General features: G+C 33.3%; 2 protein-coding genes across 2 annotated transcripts; one reads left to right on the top strand and one right to left on the bottom strand.

Moving 5' to 3' along the window:
- Window positions 1-1,885: 1,885 nt before the first annotated feature.
- LOC106662496 (staphylococcal nuclease domain-containing protein 1) lies at window positions 1,886-14,738 on the top strand. The gene is made up of 16 exons (XM_014386638.2): window positions 1,886-2,168; window positions 2,292-2,395; window positions 2,460-2,605; window positions 8,826-8,956; window positions 9,511-9,690; window positions 9,755-9,919; window positions 9,995-10,278; window positions 10,337-10,552; window positions 10,613-10,796; window positions 10,868-11,009; window positions 11,128-11,216; window positions 11,292-11,480; window positions 11,554-11,773; window positions 11,829-12,040; window positions 13,671-13,874; window positions 13,934-14,738. Exons 1-16 carry the CDS (start codon window positions 2,127-2,129, stop codon window positions 14,042-14,044), a joined length of 2,619 nt encoding a protein of 872 aa, XP_014242124.1. The 5' UTR covers window positions 1,886-2,126; the 3' UTR covers window positions 14,045-14,738.
- A 291-nt stretch (window positions 14,739-15,029) lies between these two features.
- Window positions 15,030-26,655, bottom strand: LOC106665934 (methylosome protein 50-like). Its single transcript, XM_014392753.1, has 8 exons — window positions 26,246-26,655; window positions 20,737-20,903; window positions 20,497-20,669; window positions 20,260-20,429; window positions 18,193-18,370; window positions 18,071-18,136; window positions 17,874-18,014; window positions 15,030-15,201 (listed from the first exon to the last, which is right to left on the bottom strand). The coding sequence occupies exons 1-7, from the start codon at window positions 26,484-26,486 to the stop codon at window positions 17,891-17,893; spliced, it is 1,119 nt and encodes a 372-aa protein (XP_014248239.1). The 5' UTR covers window positions 26,487-26,655; the 3' UTR covers window positions 15,030-15,201; window positions 17,874-17,890.
- Between the last annotated feature and the right edge of the window lie 631 nt (window positions 26,656-27,286).

Below are 27,286 nucleotides of genomic sequence, written 5' to 3'. Positions count from 1 at the left end.
ATTAATTATACACAATTTTTTTGAAATGAAAAATTGTGTCACAGGCGGGATTCGAACCACGACTTTTGGCTAAATACGCTGCTGCTCTACCACTTGCGCTACCGTGACTTTGATCGCCCGTGCCACAAACTTCCCATTTTGACTCCCCGTTTTTTCCAATTGAGTAATTATATAATTAAGAATAAGCTGATAAAAATAATTAAAAAATTAGTATTAATCTAGAATCACACCTGTGAATCATACACAGTATATAATTAATTGAGTAACTATTTTTTTAGTTAATTTTTTTTTTTTGGTTTAAAAAAATTATTATATGAATTTTATATTATTTATTTTATATTTATGGTTATTGTATTACAAGAAATATTTTGTGTGAAGCATGTAGAATAAAATTCCAATTAATTATTCTTTTCATCTAATGTTTTTGGTTGAGATGAAAAGAATAATTAATTGGAATAATTAATATGGTCAATTATGACCACTAAACAACTATGAATTACTAGAACAAAATATTTACAAAAAAAAACACTTATATTTATGAACCATGCAGTGTCAAGTAGAACTTTTTCAAAAAGTAAAAAAAAGTTAGAACTCTGATAGGTCTAAAATTTGTTGGTATTATATTTTTATATTTTATTTATTTATTTTTAGCATGTAGAATAAAATTAAATTCCAATTAATCATTCTTTTCAACTAATGTTTTTGGTTGAATGAAAAGAATAATTAATTGGAATAATTAATATGGTCAATTATGACCACTAAACAACTATGGATTATTAGAAAAAAAAGAAAAAAAAAAAAGACATATTTATGAGCCATGCAGGGTCATGTAGAACTTTTACAAAAAGGAAAAAAAATCAGAAGAACACTGATAGGTCTTAAATTTGTTGGTATTATATATATATAATTATTATTATTTTTTTTTATGAGGGTTTGTAACAGCAGAGGTCATATCAAGTATCAACCCTCAGGGTGCCAAGTTTTTGAAGAAAAAAAAAAAAAAAGAAGCCCATTTGTAAGTATGTCAGGTTCGAATGCAAGGCTGTGGATTCGAACCCGGGACCTTCACTTTACAGTGATGAGCGCTGTGACAACGCCTAAACCGTTGCAGCCACCGATGCCCCTGTTGGTATTGTAAAATATTAGATTGATTAATTTTATTGCAGTTATTTATAATTAAATTTATTTATGTTATCGCCTTTTATGTTTTTATCAACCGAAGAGTCATATCGCTGGTATAAAGACTGTAGTAAAATTTTTTGACTATTTTTTTATTTTTATTTTATATTTATCATTATTTTATTACATGAGATATTTTGTATGAAGCATGTAGAATGAAATTCGAATTAATTATTCTTTTCATCTAAGGTTGAGAGAAAAAGAATAATTAATATGGTCAATTATAACCACTAAACAAATTTGAATTAGTAGAATAAAATATTTAAAAAAAAATACATACATTTATGAACCATGCAGGGCCAAGTAGAACTTTCCCAAAAAGTAAAAAAAGTTAGAAAAACACTGATAGATCTAAAATCTGTTGGTATTATAAAATATTATATTGATTAATTTTATTGCAGTTATTTGTAATTAAATTTATTTATATTATCGCCTTTTATGTTTTTATCAACTAAAGGGTCATGTTGTTTGTATAAAGACTGTAGTGATATTTTTTTATTATTTATTTTATTTGATTTATTTTTCATTTTTTTATTTTTTGGAAAAAAAAAGTCCCTCAGTTCTAGGGTTCAAGATATGTACCTCGGTTATATAATTCCGTTGGATTTGTAAGAAATGCTTGAGGTGAGCCGGCGAGGAGTGCGTTGGCCGAGGCGCTGTCTCCGCGTCGGTTTCCCGTTTCAGAAGGTTTCCGAGTTGCAGGTTGTTTTCCAGCCACATCATCACCACTCTCTTGTCTCGTCTTTGCACGTTTCACTTCTCACTCATCTGGATGAGGTCGTGCTCTCTTTCCGTCAGGGGTTTTTGAGGGATACACGTCAAATACTGAGTCCTCGATGATCAGCATAGTATTTTTATAGTCGCCCAGGGAGCAAGTGTTTTTAAAAGGATTCGACCCGAAGTTATAACCAAAATATTCACGTTGACTCGGAATATCCGTTTCAGAGATGAGTGCTCCGAGGACCCGTTACGAAGCCAAAGTCCAAGAAGTAAGTCCATCGTTTCCAGTCTCTTCTCTTTCTCAATCTGTTAAGATTTTAATCGACAAAACATAAGAAAAATAGTAAAAAAAATATCGGACGATGGCCTAAATTCTTTTTTTCGTTCCCCAGGTGATATCTGGAGATACGCTTCGGCTTCTCAGGCGAGAAAAAGGTGAAGGGAAACTGATACTTTCAGGTCTGAAGGTACCCAAGATTTTGAAGAAGAGCCAGAAGTAATTAGGACTTGGATCGAGACATTTGGATTTCCCTTAAAACTATTAATGCCGATATTTGTAGGATACAGAGCGAGGAAGAGCCTTTTGCCTGGGAAGCAAGGGAATTCCTGAGGAAAAGACTTCTCAAGCAACTCGTCACTTACGAGGTCGAGACCAATGCCAATTTGGTCTCTACGACCGACAGAGAATATGGGACCGTCTTCCATGGTATGCCTCCATTATATTCCACATTACAAACACAAGATTGTCTTTTATTCAATTAATCAAAACATCTATTAAAACCTTTCGGAATTTTTTTAAATGATTTTTTGAAGAAATGTTTTTTTAATCAAAATTTTTCCAATATCTTGGGAGAATATTTACAAATAAGAGTCATAACCAGAGACTGGATTTTTATGCAGTATAAATTGCCAAAATATTTCATAAAATATACAGTTGAAAGCCCTGAAATATGAAGGATTGTAAGTATGTCGGTTACAAATGCAGTGCTGTTGGATTCGAACCCGGGACCTTTACCTTACAGTGATGAGCGCCATGTCAACGCTTAATCCATTGCGGCCATCGACGCCCCTTAGAGTTTATTTACTTTTACTGAAAATATTTTCTCGCTTGCATAATTAAATTATATATTTTATACTATTTGAGTATACTTAACGTTAATAAACAAGTACTTTTCTAAATTGTCTTCTGTGAAATAGTGCCTATGGTCACTTAAAATTTGTGAGAATATTGATTATTGAAGCGGGGACCGCGGTAGCCGAGTGGTTAGCATGAGAGACTCTCACGCCGTGGTCGTGTGTTCGATTCCCACCGTCGCCTCTGGCCCTTTTTTCCCGATAACCCCCAATTTGAACACACAAGAATTCGTACCATGGCTAATATGCAAGATTATAAGGCCAATAAAAAAAAAAAATTGATTATTGAAATAGGACTAAAGAAGGGGTTTTATATTCTTTTGTCAGTATTTCTAGAATCTTCTCATCCCGTTGTTGCAGCCTATTTTAGTCAACTTGTTATTTTGTTTACTGATTTTTTATACTTCCCCCGAAAACCAATATAATATTTTAAATATTGTGGGTGATAAATGCGATTTTATGTAAAAATCCTTCAAATATACAATATTATTCAAATATGCAATTTTATGTGATATTCATTAAATATGCTAAAATATGCTTTATAAAATTTAACCTACACTTCCTAGATACATGATTCAGATAGATAATTGATTTCCTCGGTCGTATATGGTTTCAAACAAAATATGCAACTGCATAAAAATCCGGTCTCCAGTCATAATGAACATGTTATGGGGCGATCCAGCTGCATAATGGGTAGGTGATCACCCCTGAGTTAAAGACTAGGGTCAGCACATTGTGGAGTGAACCCTTTGAAGTTCAATTATTCCAATCAAGGAAATGATTTTAAAAAATCATAATCATACACTACAAATTAAAATGCTCAAATTGCTTGTATACATACTATTTAAGTTATATTACTGAATAAACGTGGATAAAAAAACGAAATTTCTCTCCTAAGGACTTCGAGCTTTGTTTCCACTTAACAACTGTACAAATATTAGTAGAAAATATGGGACTGTCTTCCATAGCCTCCATTATATTTCACTACAAACACAAGATTGTCTTATTTGATTTTTTAAAGAATTTTTGTTTAAACAAATTTTTTTCTATATCTCGGGAGAGTTTACAAATAAGAGTCATAACGAATATGTTAAGGTGGATACTAGTGATTCAGCTGCCTAATGGGTAGGTGATCACCCCTGAGATGAAGACCCTAGGTCAGCACATTGAGGAGTGAAACCTTTGAGGGGAAAGTCCATTCATTCCAATAACTACATCAAAGAAATGATATTAAAAAAAAAAAATCATAATATTAACACATTACAAATTAAAATGATCAAATTGCTTGTATACATATTATTTAAGTTACATTTCTGAACAAACGTGGATGAAAAAATGAAATTTCTCTCCTAAGGACTTCAAGCTTTGTTTTCACTTTACACCTGTAAAAATACTGGTAGACAATATGGGACCGTCTTCCATGGTATGCTTCCATTACATTCCATACACTACAAACACAAGATTGTCTTATTCAATTAATCAAAACATCTAATAAAACCTTTTGGAATTTTGTTTGTGATTTTTTTAGGAAAAAAAATTAATCAAAATATTTTCTATATCTTAGAGTCTTTACAATAAGTGTTGTAATAAATGTGTCAAGGGGGATACTAGCGACCTAGCTACATAATGGATAGGTGAACACCCCTGAGATATAGACCCTAGGGTCAGCACATCTTGGAGTGACAACTCTTCAGGGTGAAAGTCCAATTACTCCAGTGGAAACATCAAAGAAATACTATTAAAAAAAGAAATCATCATAACAAAAGAACACTACAAGTAAAAGAGTTCAAATTGGTTACATAAAAAATTCTTACTTACAACATCTACTAGAATGAGTGCAATGCACATAGGTGTGAGTGTATTTATTTGTGTGATTGTATTATAGTAGTTACAATCGACTTAATAACTCGAAACCCAAGGGACTACGAAATAAATCACATTATTAAGAGTAAATTTCTTACATTGTACATATATAAAACGGTAAAAATAATGAAAAAATTATAATAGATCAACTGAATAAGTGAACATAGTTATGTATTATTTAAAAAATTCATAAAATGGCTTTGTTTCAACATGGCCTGGCATTCTTTGTTTAAAGGATTTTCCAAAGTAACCAGAGCTGAGATTGATAAAACACTGACCAATAAACTAGAGAAAATTTGAAGAAACTTTAGGCTGCAAGGAAGTACAGTATGTGAAAATTTTGAGGAAAAAGAAAAAATTTGAAATATAAAGAGGGGAAGTGGCTCCATTTTGTTTTATAGAATGCTCCAAAAATATATTTTTCGATTTACCAAAGTGACCTACTGAGGAGTTTGTATTATCAAGAAATTCAAATAACCAAGTTTCAAATTAACAAAAGTCGACAAGTTAGTTTTAGGCTAGATTATATTTTGCCTGCGTTGGGGGCTGAAATGGCCTAGCTGTTGAAGACTCCTGTTTGTTGGGAAGTTACTATCTCCTGAGCATCTGGCTTAATAATTTTATTAAGGCCGTCGTTCTCGAAAGAAGAAAAAAACATTTATTGAAAACGTACAGTATGTCTTTTTTTAGTGTAAATTAAACATTACAGCTTGGCTTACCCTTCTGCTGGAAGTTCAGGTCTACTTTGAACAAGGAATCAAATGAAAAAATAAATAACAAGAAAAGAAAAAATTTCTAATCAAACTTTTAGCCATATCTCGGGAGAGTCTTTACAAATAAGTGTGTAATGAACTTGTAAAGGGGGATACTAGCGACGCGGCCACATAACGGCAAAAGAAATGATATTTAAAAAAGAAATCATCATAAGAACACTACAAGTAAAAATGATCAAATTTGTTGCATAAATAATATTTAGCTACATTTCTGATGAAACATTGAATAAAAAAAATGAAATTTCTCTCCTAAGGACTTCCGGCTTTGCTTTCACTTTTTACCTGTACAAATATACATGCAATATTTATACTTACACACTCCGGAAACATTTTTTGTATTAAAATTCACCTTCAATATGTGCAAATAGTGAAATTTTAACAACTTTCTTTTCAAAAGATTTGTCACAAATTTAGTTTTATTTTTCAGAAATGATTATATAATACATTGTGTAAATGTCATTTCAACTTTTCCTTCAATATAAGTGTCCTATATCACCTATGGAGGACGGGTTTTAAACATTCATTTTTATTATAGGGTAGGGAGTCCAATAACAGACACATCTAAGGAAATTTTCCTTTTTACTACCAGTAAAAATAAAATCAGAAAAGTCTGTGTGGTTTTTGATTTGTTATTGTTTTAATGTCTTGGTAATAAAACAACAGCAAATGATAAATCCCATGAACTTTTCTGGTTACCTGGTATTGACTATAAACTTAAAACTTCAAAAACATTCATTTACTAGGTTTAAAAATTCTTTTTACAAAGTTCTATTTTTGGATTACTTGCAGACACTCCAAAATTATCAATACACTAATAATGAACACATCTTGAGATGAGTAACAGCCAAGGCAAACATAGTTGAAGTATTTTATTGTAAAAAACATCAGCTCAATGTAAAATATTATTGGCAAAATGGACACATCTTTGCTCAAGTCTCAAATGTATTTGTGTTACCCCGCTTCATGCGATTTATGTAAAATTAATAGATGATTTTAAATGCTTGAGTTATGTAAAAATAAGGCTAAAGATTAATTACCATAGTGAATGAATTAAGAATGTATCACATTTAAATATAAAAAACAAACAATCAATTTATTTATTTTTAATTGTCAACATGTATGTTTGTGTTTGTATACGTTTATTTTGATTTTTAAAAAAATTACTTTAAACACATCTTGAACAAGACCCTAAAACGGACAAACGCCCTTTGACTCTGGCTGTTTCTTTTTCCTACTTCTTTTCCATTTTCTTCTTTTTTAACCTTTCTTTTTCCAGATGGGTTTTCTTCAACTTCAAGATAACTTTTTTTTTAAATATCGCTCTTGCCACCCTTTGGAGCTAACAGCATACCCTAAACTTTTTGCGAAAATAGGGAGTGTTGAGTTGAAACTCTCAACTGTCTCCCACTAGTCCACCATCTGTTACTCGACCCCCTACCATGAAATCACTCTGACCCCATGGCACATGTGTTCTATTTTTATCAATTTTTTTCTCAATAATTCAAACAACTGTAATTCTGAATTGAGAGATTTTCTCCGCTAGACAACAACTATTTTTGGACAATCTGATTAATTTTATTGTATAAAAATAAATATACAAAACCCAATTTATCACGTTAAATAACTACTAAATACGTACTAAAAAATAAAATAAATTAATTTTTTTTTACTACTTTATCTAAGTAATATGAATTATATGATGCAGTCTTCGTAAATGAAGCAGGCAACCCACAGAGTTGTTCTATTTGGGTGCGTAGTTGAATAAAAGTCATTTCTACTTTCTACAATAATTTTTCTTTTATGTAATCATAAAAAATGAGTAAAAACACATACAAAAGCAAATTACATGGTTTTCACAAAATAAATTTGAAAACAATTAAAAAGGCTCTGTATCCAGTAACTCTTCTGCTCTTACTTTAGGGTGTAAAGCTGGGTTTCCATTGCGCGAAAAAATCACTCACAAAATGCTATTTCGGGTTAACCATTCCACAGACGAAACATTTTGCAATATAGAAATGAAAGCTGAGCCATCAGTTTGCAAGAGACAAGCATGCTGTTAGTAACTACACCAACTGCTCCATCAGCATTTGCTATCATGGCGATACTTTTTGTCTTTGTCCCATTTCCTTCCAAGCATCCTCTCTCTTATTTTGGTTTTTGTTATGATGAGTTTTAGCTTAGCATCCCACAAAAATCAGTAGTTGTGATACATTTGAATAAGTCAAATGCAGTCCTCATTCAAATACTCGAGACATGTGCATTTACACAGAGGGGAAAAAACAACGTGAAAAACTTTGTTGTGCTCTAAAATACCGACAGTCGACTCACCTCAAAACATCCCCGTGCCAAAAGTTTGGCAGTCCCAGCTGGGTATCCACAATGCAAGTCTAGTTTGAGTAATTTTCATTCAATGGAAATTCAGCTTCAGACTTGTATTTGCCACACAAGCATATATTTTCTCTTTTTTTTTTTTTAAATTTTAATTATTATTTATTTATTTAATTCTAAGTTTTCCAGTCATTTTGTATTGGGTTGTCCGGAAAATAATGCAGGATTTTGATATTAAACAAAAAAAAAGAAACTAGTTACTTTAAAGCAATGTTCTTTAATCAAAATAATTTCCCATACTCTCAATACATTTCTCCCAACGTGTTGNAATGAGTAATCCTGTAAACGTAAACAGAATATTTTATATAGATTTTTTTTAATGAAAACTTAAAATCCTGCATTATTTTCCGGACAACCCAATACATTGTGGTGTAACTTTATGAAATGTTTGAATTGGTGAGGGTTCATAGTCCTCAACTAACACAGACAAGCTTGAAATTACTGCAAGGTGTACAAAAAGGACCTAGAAATATACAAGCACAAAACAAAACAAAAACTCATGAACACACATACAACAAAAGGAACAAACTATTTTTTTAAAAATTGCTTTAAAGATTCTGACAAAAAAGTCATTAGAATTAAGAAAAAATACACTTTCAGTGCCAGGTCAGAATTTGACTTGTTCAATATTGGCTGTCCAAATGTATTTTCTGTCTCACAATCTTATTTTATTGTTCTGTCTATAAGCCTTAGCTAAAGTACAATAAGAAAGGAATAATTTTGTGAATTTATGGTTTATTTTGACACGAGCATTACACTTTTTTTCAGGGAATGTCAACATAAATGAATTATTGCTTAAAGAAGGACTTGCAGATTGCAAATCAGAAACTGGTGAAAAAGCTAAGCTGGTCGAAGAAGCGAAGAAGGCTGGAAAGGGAAAATGGGGAGATCTTAGTAAAGTAAGACAATCAAAATTTTACTATCCCAAAACCATTATTGTGTAATTGTGCGATTCTTATTTAGATTTTTTAAACAAAAATGTTTGCACAGGAATTAATTATTATTTTCAGAAATTTGGCCTTACATTTTACATTTTGTAGGTTTGGTTTAATTTTTAACTCATTTAATATAAAATACAGTTAATTCACTTGTTATTGTTTCTTTAATTGTATTTATTACCATGTTTACATTTACAATTTGATGGTTAAATTAGAGTTATGCTTAAAAATAATATTTTTGAATAATAAAAAATTTAAGTATCAAATGGTTTTGCTAGTGGGTATATTTTAAACTTGTTGAGCATTGACTTTTTTTTGCAAAGCAAGTAAAGTGAACTTGGTTTAATTTTCAAATAAAATCTATATCTGATGCAAAATTAGTCTGTTAATTGTCAACATCAACATAGATAATTGTTTATTTTAAAAAAATGTTACTTTCTAATCCAAGTTAGTTTATTGTATAAAAATGTTTAAGTAATTATTTTCTTATGTATGAAGTGTAAAATTATTTTTAGAACAATGGCAAAAGGTCTGTCAGATTCCTGGAAACGTCTGAATTGCTTGAATTTGTAAACCAGTGCGAGAAAAAGCCTATAAAAGCCATAATCGAAAGGGTGATTGACGGTTCGACTGTGGAAGCATGTCTTCTTCTCCCTGAGCATACTTATGTGACTCTCATGATTTCTGGAATTAGAGTATGTTTCAGATATGTTTTAAATTATTTTATATATAAACAATTCTAATTCTTTCGCTTGACAGTGTCCACAAATCAAACGGACTGAAGGTGAAGAGGGCCCCGTAAGGGGTTCCGGTCTCGCTGAAGAGGCCAGGAAGTTCACGGAAATGCGACTTTTACAGCAAGAAGTGGAGATTGTACTCGAATCCACTAATTCTTACATGGTTGTTGGATCTGTGATTCATCCGGTGTGTGTTGAATCGTTTGTTTTATAAACCAAATTAATTTTTTTTTTACTAATAAAATTTTTTGACCTTTTTCAGTTGGGCAACATCGCAGAAAGATTGGTTGAAGAAGGCTATGCTCATTGTGTCGACTGGTCGCTCGAAACTATGAACAAAGCCGATGCTGACAAACTCGTCAATGCTGAAAAGGTTGCCAAGGAGAAGAAGCTGAACATTTGGAAAGATCATTCTCCGCCAAAAGTCGATGACAAACATTTTACAGGAACTGTCGTTGAAATTGTCAATGGTGATGCTTTAATGGTCAAAATGCCTAATGGTGTTGTTAGGAAAATTTTCTTGGCTGGTATCAGGCCACCTAAAGAGTAAGTTTTTTTTTTTTTAATATTTATGAACTCTTTTTCGAATATTTTATTTTTATAGACAGCCTGGTGCTAACAAAGAAGCTCCTCCTAAAACTGACGGCCAAAGGCAAAGGCCTAAAAGACCACTTTATGACATCCCGTGGATGTTCGACGCTAGGGAATTCCTCAGGAAGAAACTCATCGGGAAAAAAGTCAATGTGACTCACAACTACACTCAACCTGCACGTGATAACTTCCCTGAAAAACATTGTTGCAATGTCACAATCAACAATGTGTACGTATAATGCATTTAGAAATTAAAATAAACGGTAAATAATTGTTTGTATTATTTTAGAAATGTCGCTGAAGCTCTAGTGAGTAAAGGACTGGCTCACGTTTTCAACTACAGGGCTGAAAATGACAACAGGCCTTCTGCTATAAACAGCCTGAAAGCTGCGGAAGAGAAGGCAAAGAAAGGAAACAAAGGCGTCCACTCGAAAAAAGAATTCCCTGTTCATAGAGTGAACGACATTTGCAGTGTCGGTGTTTTATTTATAGCTTCCCCTCCTCAAAGCTTTCATTTACTAATCTCTTTTAAATTTTTTTACAGGACCCTGTTAAATCTAAAAATCTTCTTCCTCATTTTTCAAGACATCAGAGGATTGAAGCTGTTGTCGAATTTGTAGCAAGTGGATCAAGGCTGCGCCTATATCTCCCAAAGGACACTCACTTAATCACATTTTTGTTATCTGGTAAATCTTTAAATTTCCATGAACTGTTTAAACGTGATTTTTAGAGATTAAAGATTATCTATTGACCCAGAATTTTCTGTCACCTTTTTAATTAATTTTGAAACGACAAATTTTTTAGGGATTGAAGTCAGATATTCGAATGGCGACGCTGTCAACAACGAAGAAGCTGCTACTGCATTTACTCGAGAAAAGTGTATGCAAAGGGATGTAAGTACAAATTGTATTACAACTATTTTTTTTAAATATTTTTTTTTTAATACTAAAATAGATTTTTTTTAACAGGTTGAAATCCAAATTGAAAGCACTGACAGAAATGGCAATTTCATTGGGTGGTTGTGGGTTGACAATGTCAATTTGTCTGTTGCTCTTGTTGAAGCCGGTTTGGCCAAAATTCACTTTTCAGGAGAAAACTCAAAATACTCTAAAGAACTGCAAAATGCGAAAAGCTATGCAATCAGTAAAGGGTTATGGGTAATTATTAATCAAATTTGTAAACATTCAGTCTGACAAGTTAAAAAAAAACCTGTATGTATATTTTTAAAAGAAATACGCTGAGAAAGAAGACTCCCATGTGGTTGTAGAAGAAGATAAGACTGCCGAAAGAGTTGTTGATTATAAAGACGTCGTTGTCGTCGAGGTGTCTGATTTGTCCTTTTATTGTCAGTATTGCTCTCAGGAATCAAAACTTACAATGCTCCAGACCAAGTTGCAGCAAGAGATGGCTGCTAATCCACCTCTTCCCGGGGCGTACACGCCAAGAAAAGGTATCCACCTTGCACAAAATCGTTTAAACAATTGAACTATCGTAATTTGTTTCAGGCGATTTGTGCGCTGCGAAGTATCCGGTCGATGATGGATGGTACAGAGCCAAAGTTGAGAAAGTCTCTGGGAACAAGGTGACAGTTTTGTATATCGACTATGGTAACAAGGCTGAAATCCAGAGCGTCCAATGTGCTTCAATACCGACATCGTTTACTGAAAAACCTTTTGCACATCTCTTTACGTTGGCTTTTGTGAGCATGCCAAAAGATGTAAGCAACTCTTATTTTTCAAATGGAATTTATTTTGTTAAAAGGGGGTGGAAAAAAAATTATTGTCCCAAAAAATTCTTCTTTTTTAAAAAAGATGGTTCCTACTCACTTTAAGTTGTTTCGCAACAATCCAGATTTCGAGCCCTTTAGCTCATCGTCAGGTTGAAGGGTTTCCACAAACATGTCTCTCAACATGAATTGCAGAACTGAACCCGCTGAAACCCCCGCCAACACGACGTTCCAATGAGGAGCTGGGTTTTTAATGGCACTCAATTTGAACGTGCGAAAAGCGGGAATTTTAACACAAATAAGAAATTAATTGTAAATTATTGATTAAAGTTAAAAAATTAAAAAAAGATAAAAATAAAATAATTAGAATAATACCTTAATATTATGAAATTATTATTAAAAATAATAACAATTAGAATAATTAGTTTAATTATTTGGACGTTTAATATTATTTATATACATATTTAAAATGGGAGGTAGATCAAATTTTAAATATGTATCATTTTAAATATGTCATTTTCACATCATTTTAAATATGTATATAAATAATATTAAACGTCCAAATAATTAAACTAATTATTCTAATTGTTATTATTTTTTATAATAATTTAATAATATTAAGGTATTATTCTAATTATTTTATTTTTATTTATTTTTTACCTTTTTTTAATTTTTTATCTTTAATCAATAATTTACAATTAATTTCTTATTTGTGTTAAAATTCCCGCTTTTCACACGTTCAAATTGAGCGCCATTAAAAACCCAGCTCCTCATCGGAACGTCGCGTTGGCGGGGGTTTCAGCGGGTTCACTTCTGCAATTCTTGTTGAGAGACGTGTTTGTGGAAACCCTTCAACCTGACGATGAGCTAATAAAGGGCTCGAAATCCGGATTGTTGCAAAACAACTTAATGTGAGTAGGAACCAACTTTTTAAAAAAAGGATTGAACTCTACACTCACCCCATCATTTATAATTTCTACAAAAAATTCTTTGTGCAATTGTGGTCATTTTGATATAAATATTATAGATTTTGAACTGGAAATGGCTGATACTTAATTTTTTCCTGATAAATCAGCTTGTAATGTTGATTTTTTTTTGTCAATATTAGCCAAAGCTCAGATTCTAAAATAGAAAATCAAAGAAAAATTAACACACTGGAAAAATACAGCAAAGAAAATTCACTAGAAGTTAACTGCCAAACTAGAATATAGCATAAGGAAAAGTTCCATATTTCTCCAACTTGAATTTTACAGTTATTCAGATATCGTGAGATGCGGTCGGGTGTGATGTAGGTTTCAGAAAAACATTTTCTTTATCGTGCCAACGTTTCGATCTTTTATTGAGATCATCTTCAGGGCCTGGGATTTACAAACAATGTTTACATTTAACAAATACATTTAGGATGTGGATAAGTGAATTTATACAATGCAAAATATGTTTTATATTCAAACAAAGTATTTCTACTCACTCAAAGTGTTTGTCTTCTGTGTAATTGTGCCATCTGATTTGCATTTTTTTACAATTCAAAGAGGATTGAAGAGGCGTCGAAATATCAAAATGGCAGCATTTGGCAAAAAAAGACCCCCTCCCATATTTAATTTTTTGTTTTTTTATTTGATAGATTGAGGATCAGAAGATTGCAACGAGGCGCTTCTTTGAAGATGTATGCGACAGAAAATTGCAGTTGAATGTTGAATACAACGAAAAGAACGTTTCTTATGCAACTTTATACGATGCTGAGAGGGAAGAGGACATTGGCAAAGCTCTTGTTGAAGAAGGCTTTATTTTGGTGTCTAAACGTCGGGAGAGAAGGCTAGAAAAAATTGTAAGTTTCAGTTTAATTCGGTCGGTTCTTTTAAATAAAATTTCTTTATTTCTGTATAGATGAAAGAGTATCAAGAGGCTGAGAGTCGAGCCAAAAAGGAAAGATTAAATTTGTGGGTCTACGGTGATGTTACTGAAGATGATGACAAAGAATTTGGTATGGGGCGCTGAATGTAACATCATTATTAACACCACGTTCCTGAAGGCAACCCAACTAGCTCCTCACCAACCTCTACCGGCTGTTGCACTATTTTGACTCATCATCGAACAATTAACAATGATATATACCGATATACAAAGAGAACAAATAATAATAAACTATGTGGAAAAAGACAAAATTACGCAGGACGTAGTATTTCTGGAAAATACTAAGAATATAAACAGGGATACGAGTATACTGAAACTTGCAACCTTTGGAGATTAAACAGATACTTTTGGTGAACCGGAAGTGTTCAGATGCTGTAAAAAACAAACCAAAAAGATACTGCCTTTTATAAAATTACATCAAAACGGGGAATAACAACACACCAACGGTTAAAGAAAATTTAATATTTAAAAATATTAATATGTAATAGAGAAATACAAAACTGTATTATGTAAGAGATGGGATTAACAAACTTCCATGTTATTCTTTTAATTAATAGTTTAAAATGAAATGATGAGTAAAATATTCACTGAGACTGAAATATTATAGTTACAATTTGTTGTTTTTTGTTTAATTTTTTTTTTTAATACAGAATTTGTGCTGATGATAAAAAGAGTGTTCCATGTAGTGCTTTTAAAACTCACTACTTTGACATAATTTTCTTTTTTGTTGGATATCTGGAGTGTGGTTGTACTGAAAGAATAAAAGTTGTTAAAAATATTAGACTTATTAAAAAAAAATTGTGTTAATTTCTTCCTTAATTTTCCAACTGTTTAAAACCAAAATATTACAATTATTATTGTGAAAGCTGGCACTGATGGGCTGTGTGTTTATCACTAAATGAGAAGAGAATATTTAGCGTAAGCGCTTTGCTATTTTTTTTTCCAATTTTTCTTCTTAACTGGCTTTGCATAAAAATTGGAAATAATAATTAATAAACAGATAACTAATTAAATAATTATTACTTTTTGCGTGGAAGGTATGGTTCAAAAATACAATAAACTAGAGAGATAGTCGTAAACATTTATTGTTACCCTGTTACCCATTGCAATGATCAAACAAGATGGAAAAACTGTGATAATATGCTGGATTAAAGGTCATGCGGGTATTCTTCATAACGAAACAGTGGACGCGTTGGTGAAGGAGGCCACTGTATATGGTGTACCCCATCAGTTGAAAGTTCCTAAAACAGACGGAAATTTTTTTTTCAACAAATTGAGTTCCAATCTATGGGATAAAAAATACAGCTCAGCAACAGCTGGCGATTACTATTGAACTTTATTTCCAAAGCAAAGCCGTGGTTTTTGGAAGGAGGCAGGCAAAAGGAATTCTACTCTACTATTTTCAGAATCAAAACTAACCATGTGGGGGAGTTATAGGCATAGAATTGGAATAACCACTTCCCCTAACTGTCCAACATGCGACAGTCCATCAAATCCCAGTCATCTAATATTAGAATGCCCAGAGTACGATAACCAGAGGAAACAATTATTGGATGATCTGTATAGGGACCCCAGTATAATGGGCCCAATAAATCTTGAAACGTTGTTGGCAAGTAACAGCATGAAGGTCTTGGATTTAATTTATACATTTCTTAAATCAATCAACATTTCCTTTTAACGTCCGGGAGAAGGATAAAAAAAAAATTGAAATAAATTAATAAATATTATATGGCAATATTTCCAAAGGAAACCCCCCCCCCCAAAAAAAAAAATGATCAAACAAAAAGCCTTAACAGTCAAGGTAATTAAACCATTATGGGGATGAACTTATTTTATGAGAGGACTTACCCTAAACAATGCAAATCTACGACAGTCGACTTGTCGCAATGGCTAGGTCTTAGCTGGCCGAGTCCTCCACTTGACTGTATCTGATGTTGACTCATCTTGTTCACCGAGTCCTTGGGATGGCTGATCTTGACTGACTGGTTTTCAAATCATCCCCCTTCAATACCGGTTTACCAGCCAGAGGAAAAGCAAAAAAGTCCAACTTCCTTCTTGCAAGGGTTGGTCATGACCAGAGGGCAGCCCCCCCGAGTTGATAGACTTCCAGCAAATAAAAACGCCCATTTCGCTGTTGCCCCAAATTTATGGTATCCCACAGCTTGATGAACGACCTTTCCACAATTATTTGTCCTCGACATTCCAGGTTTAGGGGAAACATCTCTTCGCTCCTTACTGGGTGGCCGACCCATCAGATTTAAGGCCTTTTTTCCAACTTTTTTTTTATTGAAAGTTTAATATACCAATTTTTATTTTTATGATGAGTACTGATCCAAAGATTAGAATCCCGCCTGTATAACCAATTTTTCATTTTGAAAAATCGTGTATACTTAATTGAATATTAGTGATATTTTACTTTTTGTTATAATGCACTGCAGGTTCGGATTCAAGGGCAATTCCGGTAAGTCTTCAGGTCAGACTGTCACAAAATGATACATTCATCACATCAAAACAAAGGACTTTGCATAATTCTACGTTATAAAAGATTGCCTCATATTGGCCAAATGATTATGTCCATCTTGAAGCATTGGGTGTCCAATTTTCATATTTGTCACGCAGTTCTTTGTTTGAATCCTGGGAAAAAATCTAAAACGTTCTTTGTCTATGAAACCCTATGGGTTTGACTTAAAGCCCGCCACTCATATATGACAGGGATTTCTTTACTTTTTTTTTTCTTCTTCTGTTCTTACATTGTTTCCAGTCATGCGTGACTACTGATGGCATTGAATTTTTGTGGTAATGTTCTTAGTTTTTTTGCCCATAAATTTTGCTTTAGTTTACAGTCTATCGGGTTATCCAGAAAATAATGCAGGCTTACAGTTGTAAAATAAAAGCAATAAAATAAATGATTTTATACATTTTTTAAAATTAAGATACCCTCCATCTCTCTCAATACACTTTTCTTAACATGATGACTTCTCTATACTCTATAAATAGAATTTTGATTCATTTTAACAAATTCTGTAAACACATTTTCCAACTTTTGATCAATTTGATCCAGGTTTCTGAAGAAAATGGTAGTTGGCATGTGAGAGGTCTGGAGAATAGGGAGGGTGAGGTAGTACCTCATAAACAAGATTCCAGTTTTTGAGTTGTCACATGTATGAGTTGTCATGTAACAGAATCGGCCTTTTCCGAACAAAGATGACAAGAAGCTGTAGTAAATCAGCCCAAATGAAGCTCGCCAAAGTCACCATCACTTTTTTTTGATGAGTTGGGGGCTTTGGAAAATGTGGTGCTTCTCTTTGCCGAGCCACTGTCCAGAACGTCTGCTGTTATCATAGAGAAACCGTATTTCATCGCGAGTATCAATTCTATCCAGAATCGTTTCTGTCTCAGTGAAAAAGTGTTATGTAAACTTCATGATTTTTTTTTTTTAAATGTCATTTAACCCAACTTTCGAGCTTTTTCATCTTTCCAATTGCCTTAAGGTGGTAAGCGACTGTCAATTTGGATAACTGAAAGCTTCTCTGCAAATACTCAAACACTTGCTCTGGGATTTTTTCAACCAAAGCTCGCAGGACATCTAAAGAAGAAATCCTTCCAGGACCTTCTTTGTCTTCAAGGCTAAAGTCTCCATATTGAAATTTTTTAAATCATTAAACCATGAATTCAGGGATTAAAAATACACTACTATTGAAATATGTACAGAATAAACACGCAAATGTAAAATTACAACAAAAATCTATTCAAATAAAAATTAAAAAACAAAAATATATATGTACAAATTGTAAATATACAATGCTCGTGAATCCACCTAAATATCAATTATTTTTATAGAACATATTTACAATTCATTCTTTAAAATATTTTTAACTAAAAGTTCTTGTAAAAAAAAAATTAAAAAAAGTACTTTTGGTTTACAATAATTCAGCTTTCGCTCGTAATGGAATGTGAAAATACATTCTTATCAAAGCCGCACGAGTATAACTTCCCCGATATTGGATGCCAGGCAAGACCTCGTACTAGCCCGGTATGGAGATCATTTTGATACCTGTAAACGTCACCGTTAAACTAACAAGTTCAAAATACGTGTAATTCAAAACAAACCTAATTTCGTTAGAATTACTGTCCCAAACGGTAACTACATTAGAATCACAGCAAGTCGCCAATAACCTGAAATAATATTAAATCAATAAGGATCAATTATATCGAATCATTATTATATTTACCCGTCGTTGTTAAAAACAATTTTATGGACGGGTTTCCTCTGTATTTGAGCTTCATATAGGCGATTTAGTGTTCTTATATCTACTAAGAAAATTTTTCCTCCTTGTGAGCCAACAGCGATTTCATTTTTATTTTTCCATGACAGTGACGTCAAACCGACTTCATTGCTCTCATATAAACCTGAAAAAATGCATATTATAATAATTTAATATAATGGGCCATTTAAATTTTATTTTTTCATTATATTTGGTTGTAATGTTTATATTGGTGTAAGAATTGGCGTTTACGTTCTGCCAATCCTAGTTTGGTCAGCATTTCACTATCTTCAGTAGTGGTTTTGTAATATTTTTCCTTGACTAGCCATCTTTGAAAGATTAAATTTAGGTTTTTTTGTCATGCATTCTGTTCTAGTTTTTTCTTCTAAGATTGCTCTTGAAATTGTGCCTGCATATTTCTAGGTTTTTCAAGTATGATAATTTTTTTTGACATTTTGACCTGTTATATGCTATGTCCTGTTAAGTTGTACAAAAAAAATACTGAGGGTGGAAGAAAGCAAAAGATGTCTGGAAGACCAAATCGGCGAAGATCAGAAATGACTTAACTGCTTAAACACTGAAAACTTGGAACTTAAATAGTTTAAATTTTATCTAGTGAAAGTTAAGCCCTTCCAGCAACCCTGTGTAGAATCACATCAATTGCATAGATTACAGCGGAAAAAAAAAATTTGTGCCAAATGGGTGACAGTTCCTTCCTCACGTATGTTAATCCATTTGGAACAAAATTTATAGGGGATCATTTAAAAAGCAAACTGGAACTACAACTGACAACTGGTTTCAGAGATATAAACGTGTATGGGATTTCACGTTTGACCATGTACAGGCGCGATACTTTGATCCGATTGGGGTGAAATTCTTAGGAAACTATCTAAAAACCAAACTGCAATGTATGCAAATTTTGTAAAAATTGGTCTCATGGTTTCAGCCTCGTGCTAGTTACATGGAATTGACCACAGACAGAAATGGAATTAAATTTGTTCAGAAAGGTCTGAAACGCAAATGCGAGTGGAAATTTGGATTCTGGAGGGCAAAATTTTTTTCCACTTCTCGCATGAATATAAGACGACTTCCCCACCTTCGGGAATAAAAGTAAAGAAAGAAAATATTGTTTTCAATTCAGAAGAAAGAAAAAAAAAGAGCCATGAGCAATGCTGAGAATCATACCCAGAACTGTTTGCATGGCAAATGGAAATGTTGTCAGTTTCCCAAACCACTTGGCCACCGCAGTTCCACCTAAGACATAATGAAAAAAGTAAAGTAAATAATTAAAAAATAAACCACTTTTTTCATATTGTTCTCATTAAAAAAGCCATGGGCTGTCAGGATTAGACCCCACAAACATGGGCCAAACATTACCAACTAAGCCACCACGGTTTCCCTTAGGTCTTGATGAAAAAAAAAAAATCCAGGAGAGAATCTGATTAAATCCAATCAAATAACATGGGTGCAAAAAAAAATACCCATTGATCAGCCTCTGTGTGAAATATAATTCATTTAAACTATGAAATAATTATTAAAATAGATTTTGTGTGAAAAATTTACACAAAAGTGGCAGGAGGGCTTTTAAATAAAATGATTCTGTATGATGAAGATAGCAGTAAATAGATAGATTGTGTTTAAGTTATTTACTTTATAATGTGTTCAGGTGAATCCCCTTCACACGAAGCAAACTCGTTTCCTTAGGAGTGTAAAATAAAAATGTTAATAAATATTTGTGCCACAAACTCATGGTGTGGTCAAGGCACCTGCTCTTTTTTATATAAATGGCAAGGAGAATGCGTATGTCATAGATCATAGATTTTTACTTTTATTTTTTCAAATCTAAATACATTTATTTTTTTGAAGGTTCTGTTATAATTTATTTGGATCAGGTCCCCATTTTTCTCTTTTCCGTTTAATTTAATTGAGTTTGTGGCACAAATATTTATTATCATTTTTATTTTACACTCGTAAGGAAACGAGTTTGCTTCATGTGAAGGAGATTCACCCGAACACGTTATAACTTTTATTTACCTAAAGCTGGTTTGCTTTGTCTGTAATCCCAAAGTAGAGCTGATCTGTCTAAAGAGCAGGATGCAAAAACATCTTCATCTATACTAAACTGAACACCAGTGATCAGTTTTGAATGAGCAACCGGATACATAATTTCAGATACCATCGTCCCATTATCAAGCAGGTTAAGCCTAAAATTTACAATCTTGTTAAAATCAACTGGAATAAATATTTTCATAATTATATTAAAATCATTACAGCAAATCACTTCCTCCAGTGACCGTTTTTGCTTTAGAAGGTGTAACGCTTAAACTACTAATCCAGCCTTCGTGTTGTGAACAAGACATTTGTAGCATAAAATGGACGGAGCTGTTTTCAAATGTAGTCACAGAATATAGAGACAGGACACCATAATCTTCACCAACAATCACCTGAAACGTTTAGAAAAATTATGTTTTAAAAGATATTTTGACTGATGGTTTGTTTATATTTCTATACCTTTTCTCTGCTGTCCAAAAACTGTCCACAAGGGACAGCAGACGACACCCCATGCCCGCTTAACGCTTTCGTGTTATCCGGCGCTAAATCTGCATCGTTAAAATACCAAACGCTTCCATCCCACGTCTGAACTACAAGATTTGACGCACCAAGTAGGAGGTAGCCATCTAAAATTTAATTTAAATTTAAGTAATGAAAGTAAAAAAAAAAAATTCTATCCCACATCAGCCAATTGCCATCAAGAGGTCAAAACTTAATTCATTTTATATTTTGTTAGAAAAAGTCTACTAATCCAACTTTTAAATCTTTCAATGGGGAGCCGCAGTAGAAAAACTTCCCCCTCCCCCCAAAAAAAGAATTCGCATTCGCATATGATCATTTACATTTCTTGGCTAACATGCAAAGTCCATAAGGCCATTTAAAAAATGTAAATAAATAAATAAAACATGCCATTGCTCAGAAGAGTGGTAAAAGTGTAAATATTACATTGTTTTACAGGGGAGGGGCGTCGAATATAGAATATAATAGGGGTTAATCCTCAAAGTAATAAGAACAAGGATACATTTGGTGAAAGAGGAAAAAACGGGCAAAACATCAAACAAAATAAACCTAGGTGTGATGAGTATGTATCTCAATATCTGATGTGTTAGAAGTTAAATGGAAATATTAAAATGCAACCTCATATTGGCACTCATCCTCATTGTTTCAAGAAGTTCAGTATGCTCAAGGAAGTTTCATGACTTGCAGGATCTAAACTGTCTTAAGGATATTTTACCTTGTTTTGCATACACAGTATTATGGACATGAAGCGACTTATTGAGAACGTTCAAAACCTAACAGGAGGAAAAAGAAATTTACATGGCAGGTGAATTTGAGAAGTGAACAGGTGAAATTTGATCATCATTTTCCAAATTGTTTTTCTTTTTGGCACTTCGGCACCATTTATTCCTGTCCTATTAGACTTAGGACTTTTTTTTGCATACATATATTTGGTCTGTAATGCAGAACTATACTATATACTATATAAAATATATAGATACTTTATTTACAAAATGAAAGAAATTTAGAGTTAAAAATAAAAAAACAGTATTATTATGGCATGGTATTAAGACAGTCAGCCAGAGTTCGGAGTGCATTATTATTCCATGAATATACATAATTATGTAATTATAACAAAAGGAGAATTTACAATATCAACTTCAGAGGTTACAATTATTTACAGGATTTTCAAATTAAGATTGAAATGCGATAAACTTTGGAAATAATAAAAATGACACTTCAAAGAACCAAAGCAAGGATTCCAACTAACAAAGGGTCCCCCATCGGCAAACAGAATTCGCATTTAGAAGTCCACAAAGTAGAAATTACATGTATTACCTGCGAGAGCAAAAAAGGAAACAAAGACGAACAGAATATTAATTCCCTACATTCCAATATATTCATATCTGTAAAACCAGGCTTTTCAAGCAAAATTAACAAGACCCTGGCAATCCGAGCTGTTCAGAAGGGTTATGAGCTCTTCCCTCGTCAGAAAATCCTTACCCACATACAGATACCTCAATTCGTTAAGGATCGAGCATCTAGCGAGAAAATGAAATGCATCCTCACGACCAGATGAGATGCATAGAGAGCACACTGCAGTACCTCCAACCCAAGGCCTTAAATTCAGGAACAACAACTCCCCTCGAATTTTAAACCACCAGCGAAAAAAAGAGAACGGAGCATCATTTACCGGAGCAGAAAAAACATTGCAAGGAGTTAGGGAATGATTCAACTCTTTGTAGAGTTGGAATCTATTTGAATCCATGACACGAGAAATACAACTCTCCCGATGATGAGCCCCCATAATCTGAAGAAGATTGGAAAACATTTCAGACCACGCTGCAGAATTATCCAAAGAGAACTGAGCCACATTATACCTCTCCGCAAGAGAATTCCAGGATTTGAACCAGGATATGTTACCCTTAATAACTTCAAGTGATGTGATTTTTGCCAGGCGAGAATCAGGAGCTTGAAGCGATTTCAAAATAAACTTAAAATATGCAGAACTATCACTTTTGTCATATATTTGACAGCGATTATTATCAGTCAACGTGCTAAAAATGTTTTAAATTTTTTTATGATTTCCACACTGTTCAGTTGCATGAACACACTACATTCCATTTTGAATTTGGATATTATCATTAATCATTGGTCAAGCAGACCAGGAAAAATAGTGAATTATCATTAATAGAACCAAAAATATTGATAACAGAAAATGTGTATTTTTATAGAATAAACAAGTGATGTCCTGCTTCCCTTAATTATAAAATACATTTTTAAATTGAGGGTGAAAAAGAAAAACGGGAAAATCACAGGCAAAACATGTAAACATCTCTGGTGAATTAAAATTTAAATGGATAGATTAAACCTCCGAAAGCCCGGTTGAGATGTAGCCAGTGATTTAATAAAGTAATTTAGTCGAGTGAGTATACCGTTCATACAAGTCAAGTTAATTAGTAGAGTTTGCTTAATCAAGTCAAAATGATGACACATCCAGTGTTTAGTTGGTGTGCTAGTCGGTTGTTCTATGGAGTGCTGCTCCTCGTTCAGAAAAATAGAGTAGAGTTCAATTTACTAAACTCGACTAGGCCAGTAAACTTGACTAAACTACTGGCTAAGTCTGAACTGGGCTTAATATTAATGGCTCTAAGGGAAGTGTTTGTTTTATTCGTCTTTCCCCACATTAAGATATTAATTAAAACTAATTCAAGAAGATGCAACAGGCAAAATTTGAAAACATGCACCTACTGAGCTTAGGAATGTGGTGGACGCATACTTTGTATTGTTGAGTGCTGCAGGTGTGTCCCAGACTCACTAATCTTTAGAAAAATAATAAACTTACAAATGGAAAGAAGAAGCTTTAAAGTTGTGATGGTCTAGAAATACTTCCTGAGACTTATATACGCGTATGACTAGAGTGAAACCAATAGTTGTGCCAAAACTGGGTATAAAACATGCCATATGCATTAAGGGTTAACTAAAGAACTGAACAAATATCCCAGGCATTAGGCATGCAAGGAAATATGTTTTTGTGATGGTCTAGGTAGGTTCAGATTCTTGCAGTAGAGGAAAAACTGCAGGCAAGATCATACAAGCCATTGACAAAGCTACAGAGCTGTTCAGTTGCATGAACACAGTAAACTCCATTTTGAATTTTGATATTAACATCAATAAAACAAAAATATTGATACCAGATTTTTTTTTTAAAGTAGAATAAATAAGTGACGCCCTGCTCTGATTAACAAGCTGAACCTGGCCAGTGAATTATTAGAAAAAGGAGCACAATAGATCTACTCAGGTCAATGTGCAGAAGGCCTTGTGGCTACCTCTTTTTTCCCTATCCCTATCCTCTGTAGAACTGTACAAATATCCCAGGCAATGAGGCACATGAAGAGATTCATACAATGGCTATCCGTAAAACTTACAAGGTATTGCTGGGAGGCTACTACAACCGAACCAGGATTCTGGTTAGACTCCTGACGAGGCACAGAAGGTAGGAATGCAGACAGAAGAAACACTACCATGAAGAGTAGGAGACAACAGAACACATTTTATGTTTTTGTGAAGGTCTTTGTAGGTGCAGATTTTTACTAGGAGAAGAAAAGCTGCATGCAAGTTTCTACAATAAGCTGCTGCTGGCAAGGTTGATTAAGAATCTGAAGCTGGCCAGTGAGTTATAAAAAATAGAATAGCACGATAGATCTAGTCGGATCAAAGTGCAACAGGCCTTGTGACCACCTCTTTTATCCCTATCTCTGTCCCATATAAAACTGTACAATTATCCCAGGCACGAGGCACGTTAAGAGATTCATAGAAGGGCCATCCGTAAAACTTACAAAGGAATTGCTGGAAGGCAACAACTGAACCAGAATTCTGGTTGGACTGCTGGCAACTTCTGCCTAACAAGGCACACCGGACAGGAGTACAGAAGAAACACTATGTAGATACTGCAAGGAAGAAGAGACCACAGGACACATTTTATGTTTTTGTGAAGGTCTTTGTAGGTGCAGATTCTTACAACTAGGAGAGGAAAAGTTGCAAGCAAGATTTTACAATGAGGAACCACTGACGAGGCTATAAAGGTTGATTAACCATCTGAAGCTAGCTGTGAACTGCACTTCTCTTCGTAATAATAAGTAATAAAATTAACAACCGAATGAGATGTAATAACCGAAACCAATAGCAATTGAAGGGTGCAATAAAACTCCTCTGAATTTTACATTCTCACAAGATAAATAAAATGAGCTTGGCGATTATGCAAAGGCAACCTTGTTCCCACTTGATACCCGTTGGAAATGTTATACTCAAAATGAACCAACTTCAGCAGTTGACATCCAGGGGCGAGATTTATTATTGATTTAAATATTTTATTTTTATTGTTATAGGCAAAAAACGAAGCTTATTCATATTTAAAAAAACATAAAACAGCAAAATCTCACCGGCACTCTCAACATGACACACAAGAATGGCACAATTACATAGAAGACAAACACTTTGAGTGAGTAGAAATACTTTGATTGAATATAAAAAATATATTTTGCATTGTATAAATTCACTTTTCCACATCCTAAATGTATTTGTTAATTGTAAACAATGTTTGTAAATCCCAGGCCCTGAAGATGACCTCAATAAAGATCGAAACGTTGGCACGATAAAGAAAATGTTTTTCTGAAACCGCATCTCACGATTTCTGAATAATTATCGATTAACGGTCACTAATCACCACACATATAAAAAAAACTTTGATTAAAAAGAAACACCTCGTGCTTTACATGATTTTTCTTTCCCCTGTTTCTTATTACACGAGACTTTTCATTCACCATCACATCATAATAGCTTCAGGTTTTTAAATTTTGTTTAGTCATTTTTTTTTCTTTTTGAATCTGTTCAAAATTGTCTCGGAACACGAAGCCTTGAACATGGGATGCCTTCCCCATTTTCCCTTTGACCAGAAATGGTCAACCTGAACTGGTTTGGTTGAACCTTTGCCTGGTTTTGTTTTCACCGACCGAACAGAAATGTTTTGGTTTAATTATAAATCTGGTGTGCAAGAATTTTTAATTCGTTTTTTAATCCGAAAGTACTTTTGTGCACGATTCCTATATTTCACTTCCTACCACTAAAAAAGAGCAAAACTGATTTTTTTTTCCAAATCCTGCACCATATTGGCTAAAAGTAAAAAAAAAAAAAAAAAAAACTAGAAAACAGCTTCAGAAAAAACATAAACATTGATTACTCATACCACTATAGAAAATCAATAAGATGAAAGTTTTTGACAATATAAATAAAAAATTCGATAGGGTGGCATTAAACCTTAAAAGTATCCTTGGCAGTTCAGCCATAAGTTGTAAGCACCCAGAAACTTGCAGTCTGAAGAGATCTGTAAAATTCTACCTGCATTGATATTCAAATTGTATACTAAACGAAAAAATCTTGTTGCTTACAAGTTAGAACAAAAGAAAATTACCGTCTGAAATTTCAACAAACTCCAAGTGTTGTCCCATTTTATACGGTATGTTGGAGAAATTGTAGGGTTTGCAGTCACCGGATCCATTCTCTGCTTCGCCGCTCATCTTCTTCAGGTGGAACAAATGGAAAAACAATCTGTAGAGTTTTCCGGCTTTCCTCCTGGATGTGGTAAACAAACCCAACCGATGCCTCATCCACGAGGTGTTGGAACGAAGAAGGGCTGAGGAGCGAAACTTCATATACCAAAATCTCGATTTCTTTTTTTTACATTATAATCGATATTTTGTCTAATAATATTCCTAAAGGCAGCTAACATTTTTACAGCAGATAATTAATGTTTATACAGTTATCTTTTAGACAGAAACATTATGTATTTATCTGTAATATTTTCAGGAGAAGACTACCTACTATGGATGTAGCAGACTGGCAGTTACCATATGCATAAATCGATGTAATGGTGTGACACTTCACCAAAAAAATGCCTCCTTTTTTTAGATTATTTCAAGATATTCTCAAGATTAATTTTATGTTCCATCAATCATCATATACAAGGGTTAATCAACAACTAGTCATCTAGCATGAAGGAAAAAAAAGACATAATTGACACCATCTTATGTGAAGTCTTTTACTTCAGTTTTCACGTTTTCAAACGAATAAAACATTTTTCTCTAAATAACTGATCATTGCTTAGAAGAGGTGGTAGTATGAAGGGGCAAGGTCAGGACAAAAGAGTATTACCACTGATTCTTTTATTTGTTGGCTGAAAAAATTATTTTAAATTAGTTTTCACGTTTTCAAACAAAAATGTCAATACAAAAAAGGACGTTTATAATGTCCTTGCTATTAACAAATTAAAAAAACAAAAAAACATATGACTTCGACCTAGTTGTGCAAAAAGGTCCTTTTTCTTTTTTCAGGTCTCAACCAGCTCTTCGCTTATCATAACTCAGAGGACAGTCCTTGTTGTTTTGTGGCTCAAAACCAGATAAGTGAGCTGGACTCCCTGAGATGAATCCGAAAACTGATCTGTCTTTAAAAT

The sequence above is a fragment of the Cimex lectularius genome, unplaced genomic scaffold, assembly GCF_000648675.2.
Source record: "Cimex lectularius strain Harlan isolate CLEC.00 unplaced genomic scaffold, Clec_2.1 scaffold1, whole genome shotgun sequence".
Classification (NCBI taxonomy): Eukaryota; Metazoa; Arthropoda; class Insecta; order Hemiptera; family Cimicidae; genus Cimex; species Cimex lectularius.
Note: the sequence above shows the minus strand (reverse complement) of the source record. Positions and strands in the feature narration are given on the sequence as shown.

Excerpts from the sequence above, each read along its gene's own strand:
- LOC106662496 (XM_014386638.2), top strand. The coding sequence starts at position 2,127 with ATGAGTGCTCCGAGGACCCGTTACGAAGCCAAAGTCCAAGAA. Across the intron at positions 2,606-8,825 it reads ATATGGGACCGTCTTCCATG|GGAATGTCAACATAAATGAA; the intron begins GTATGCCTCCAT and ends ACTTTTTTTCAG. Across the intron at positions 11,217-11,291 it reads AAAAGTGTATGCAAAGGGAT|GTTGAAATCCAAATTGAAAG; the intron begins GTAAGTACAAAT and ends TTTTTTTAACAG.
- LOC106665934 (XM_014392753.1), bottom strand. The coding sequence starts at position 26,486 with ATGAAGTTTCGCTCCTCAGCCCTTCTTCGTTCCAACACCTCGTGGATG. Across the intron at positions 20,670-20,736 it reads TTTTGGACAGCAGAGAAAAG|GTGATTGTTGGTGAAGATTA; the intron begins GTATAGAAATAT and ends TAAACGTTTCAG. Across the intron at positions 20,430-20,496 it reads ACTGGAGGAAGTGATTTGCT|GCTTAACCTGCTTGATAATG; the intron begins GTAATGATTTTA and ends TGTAAATTTTAG.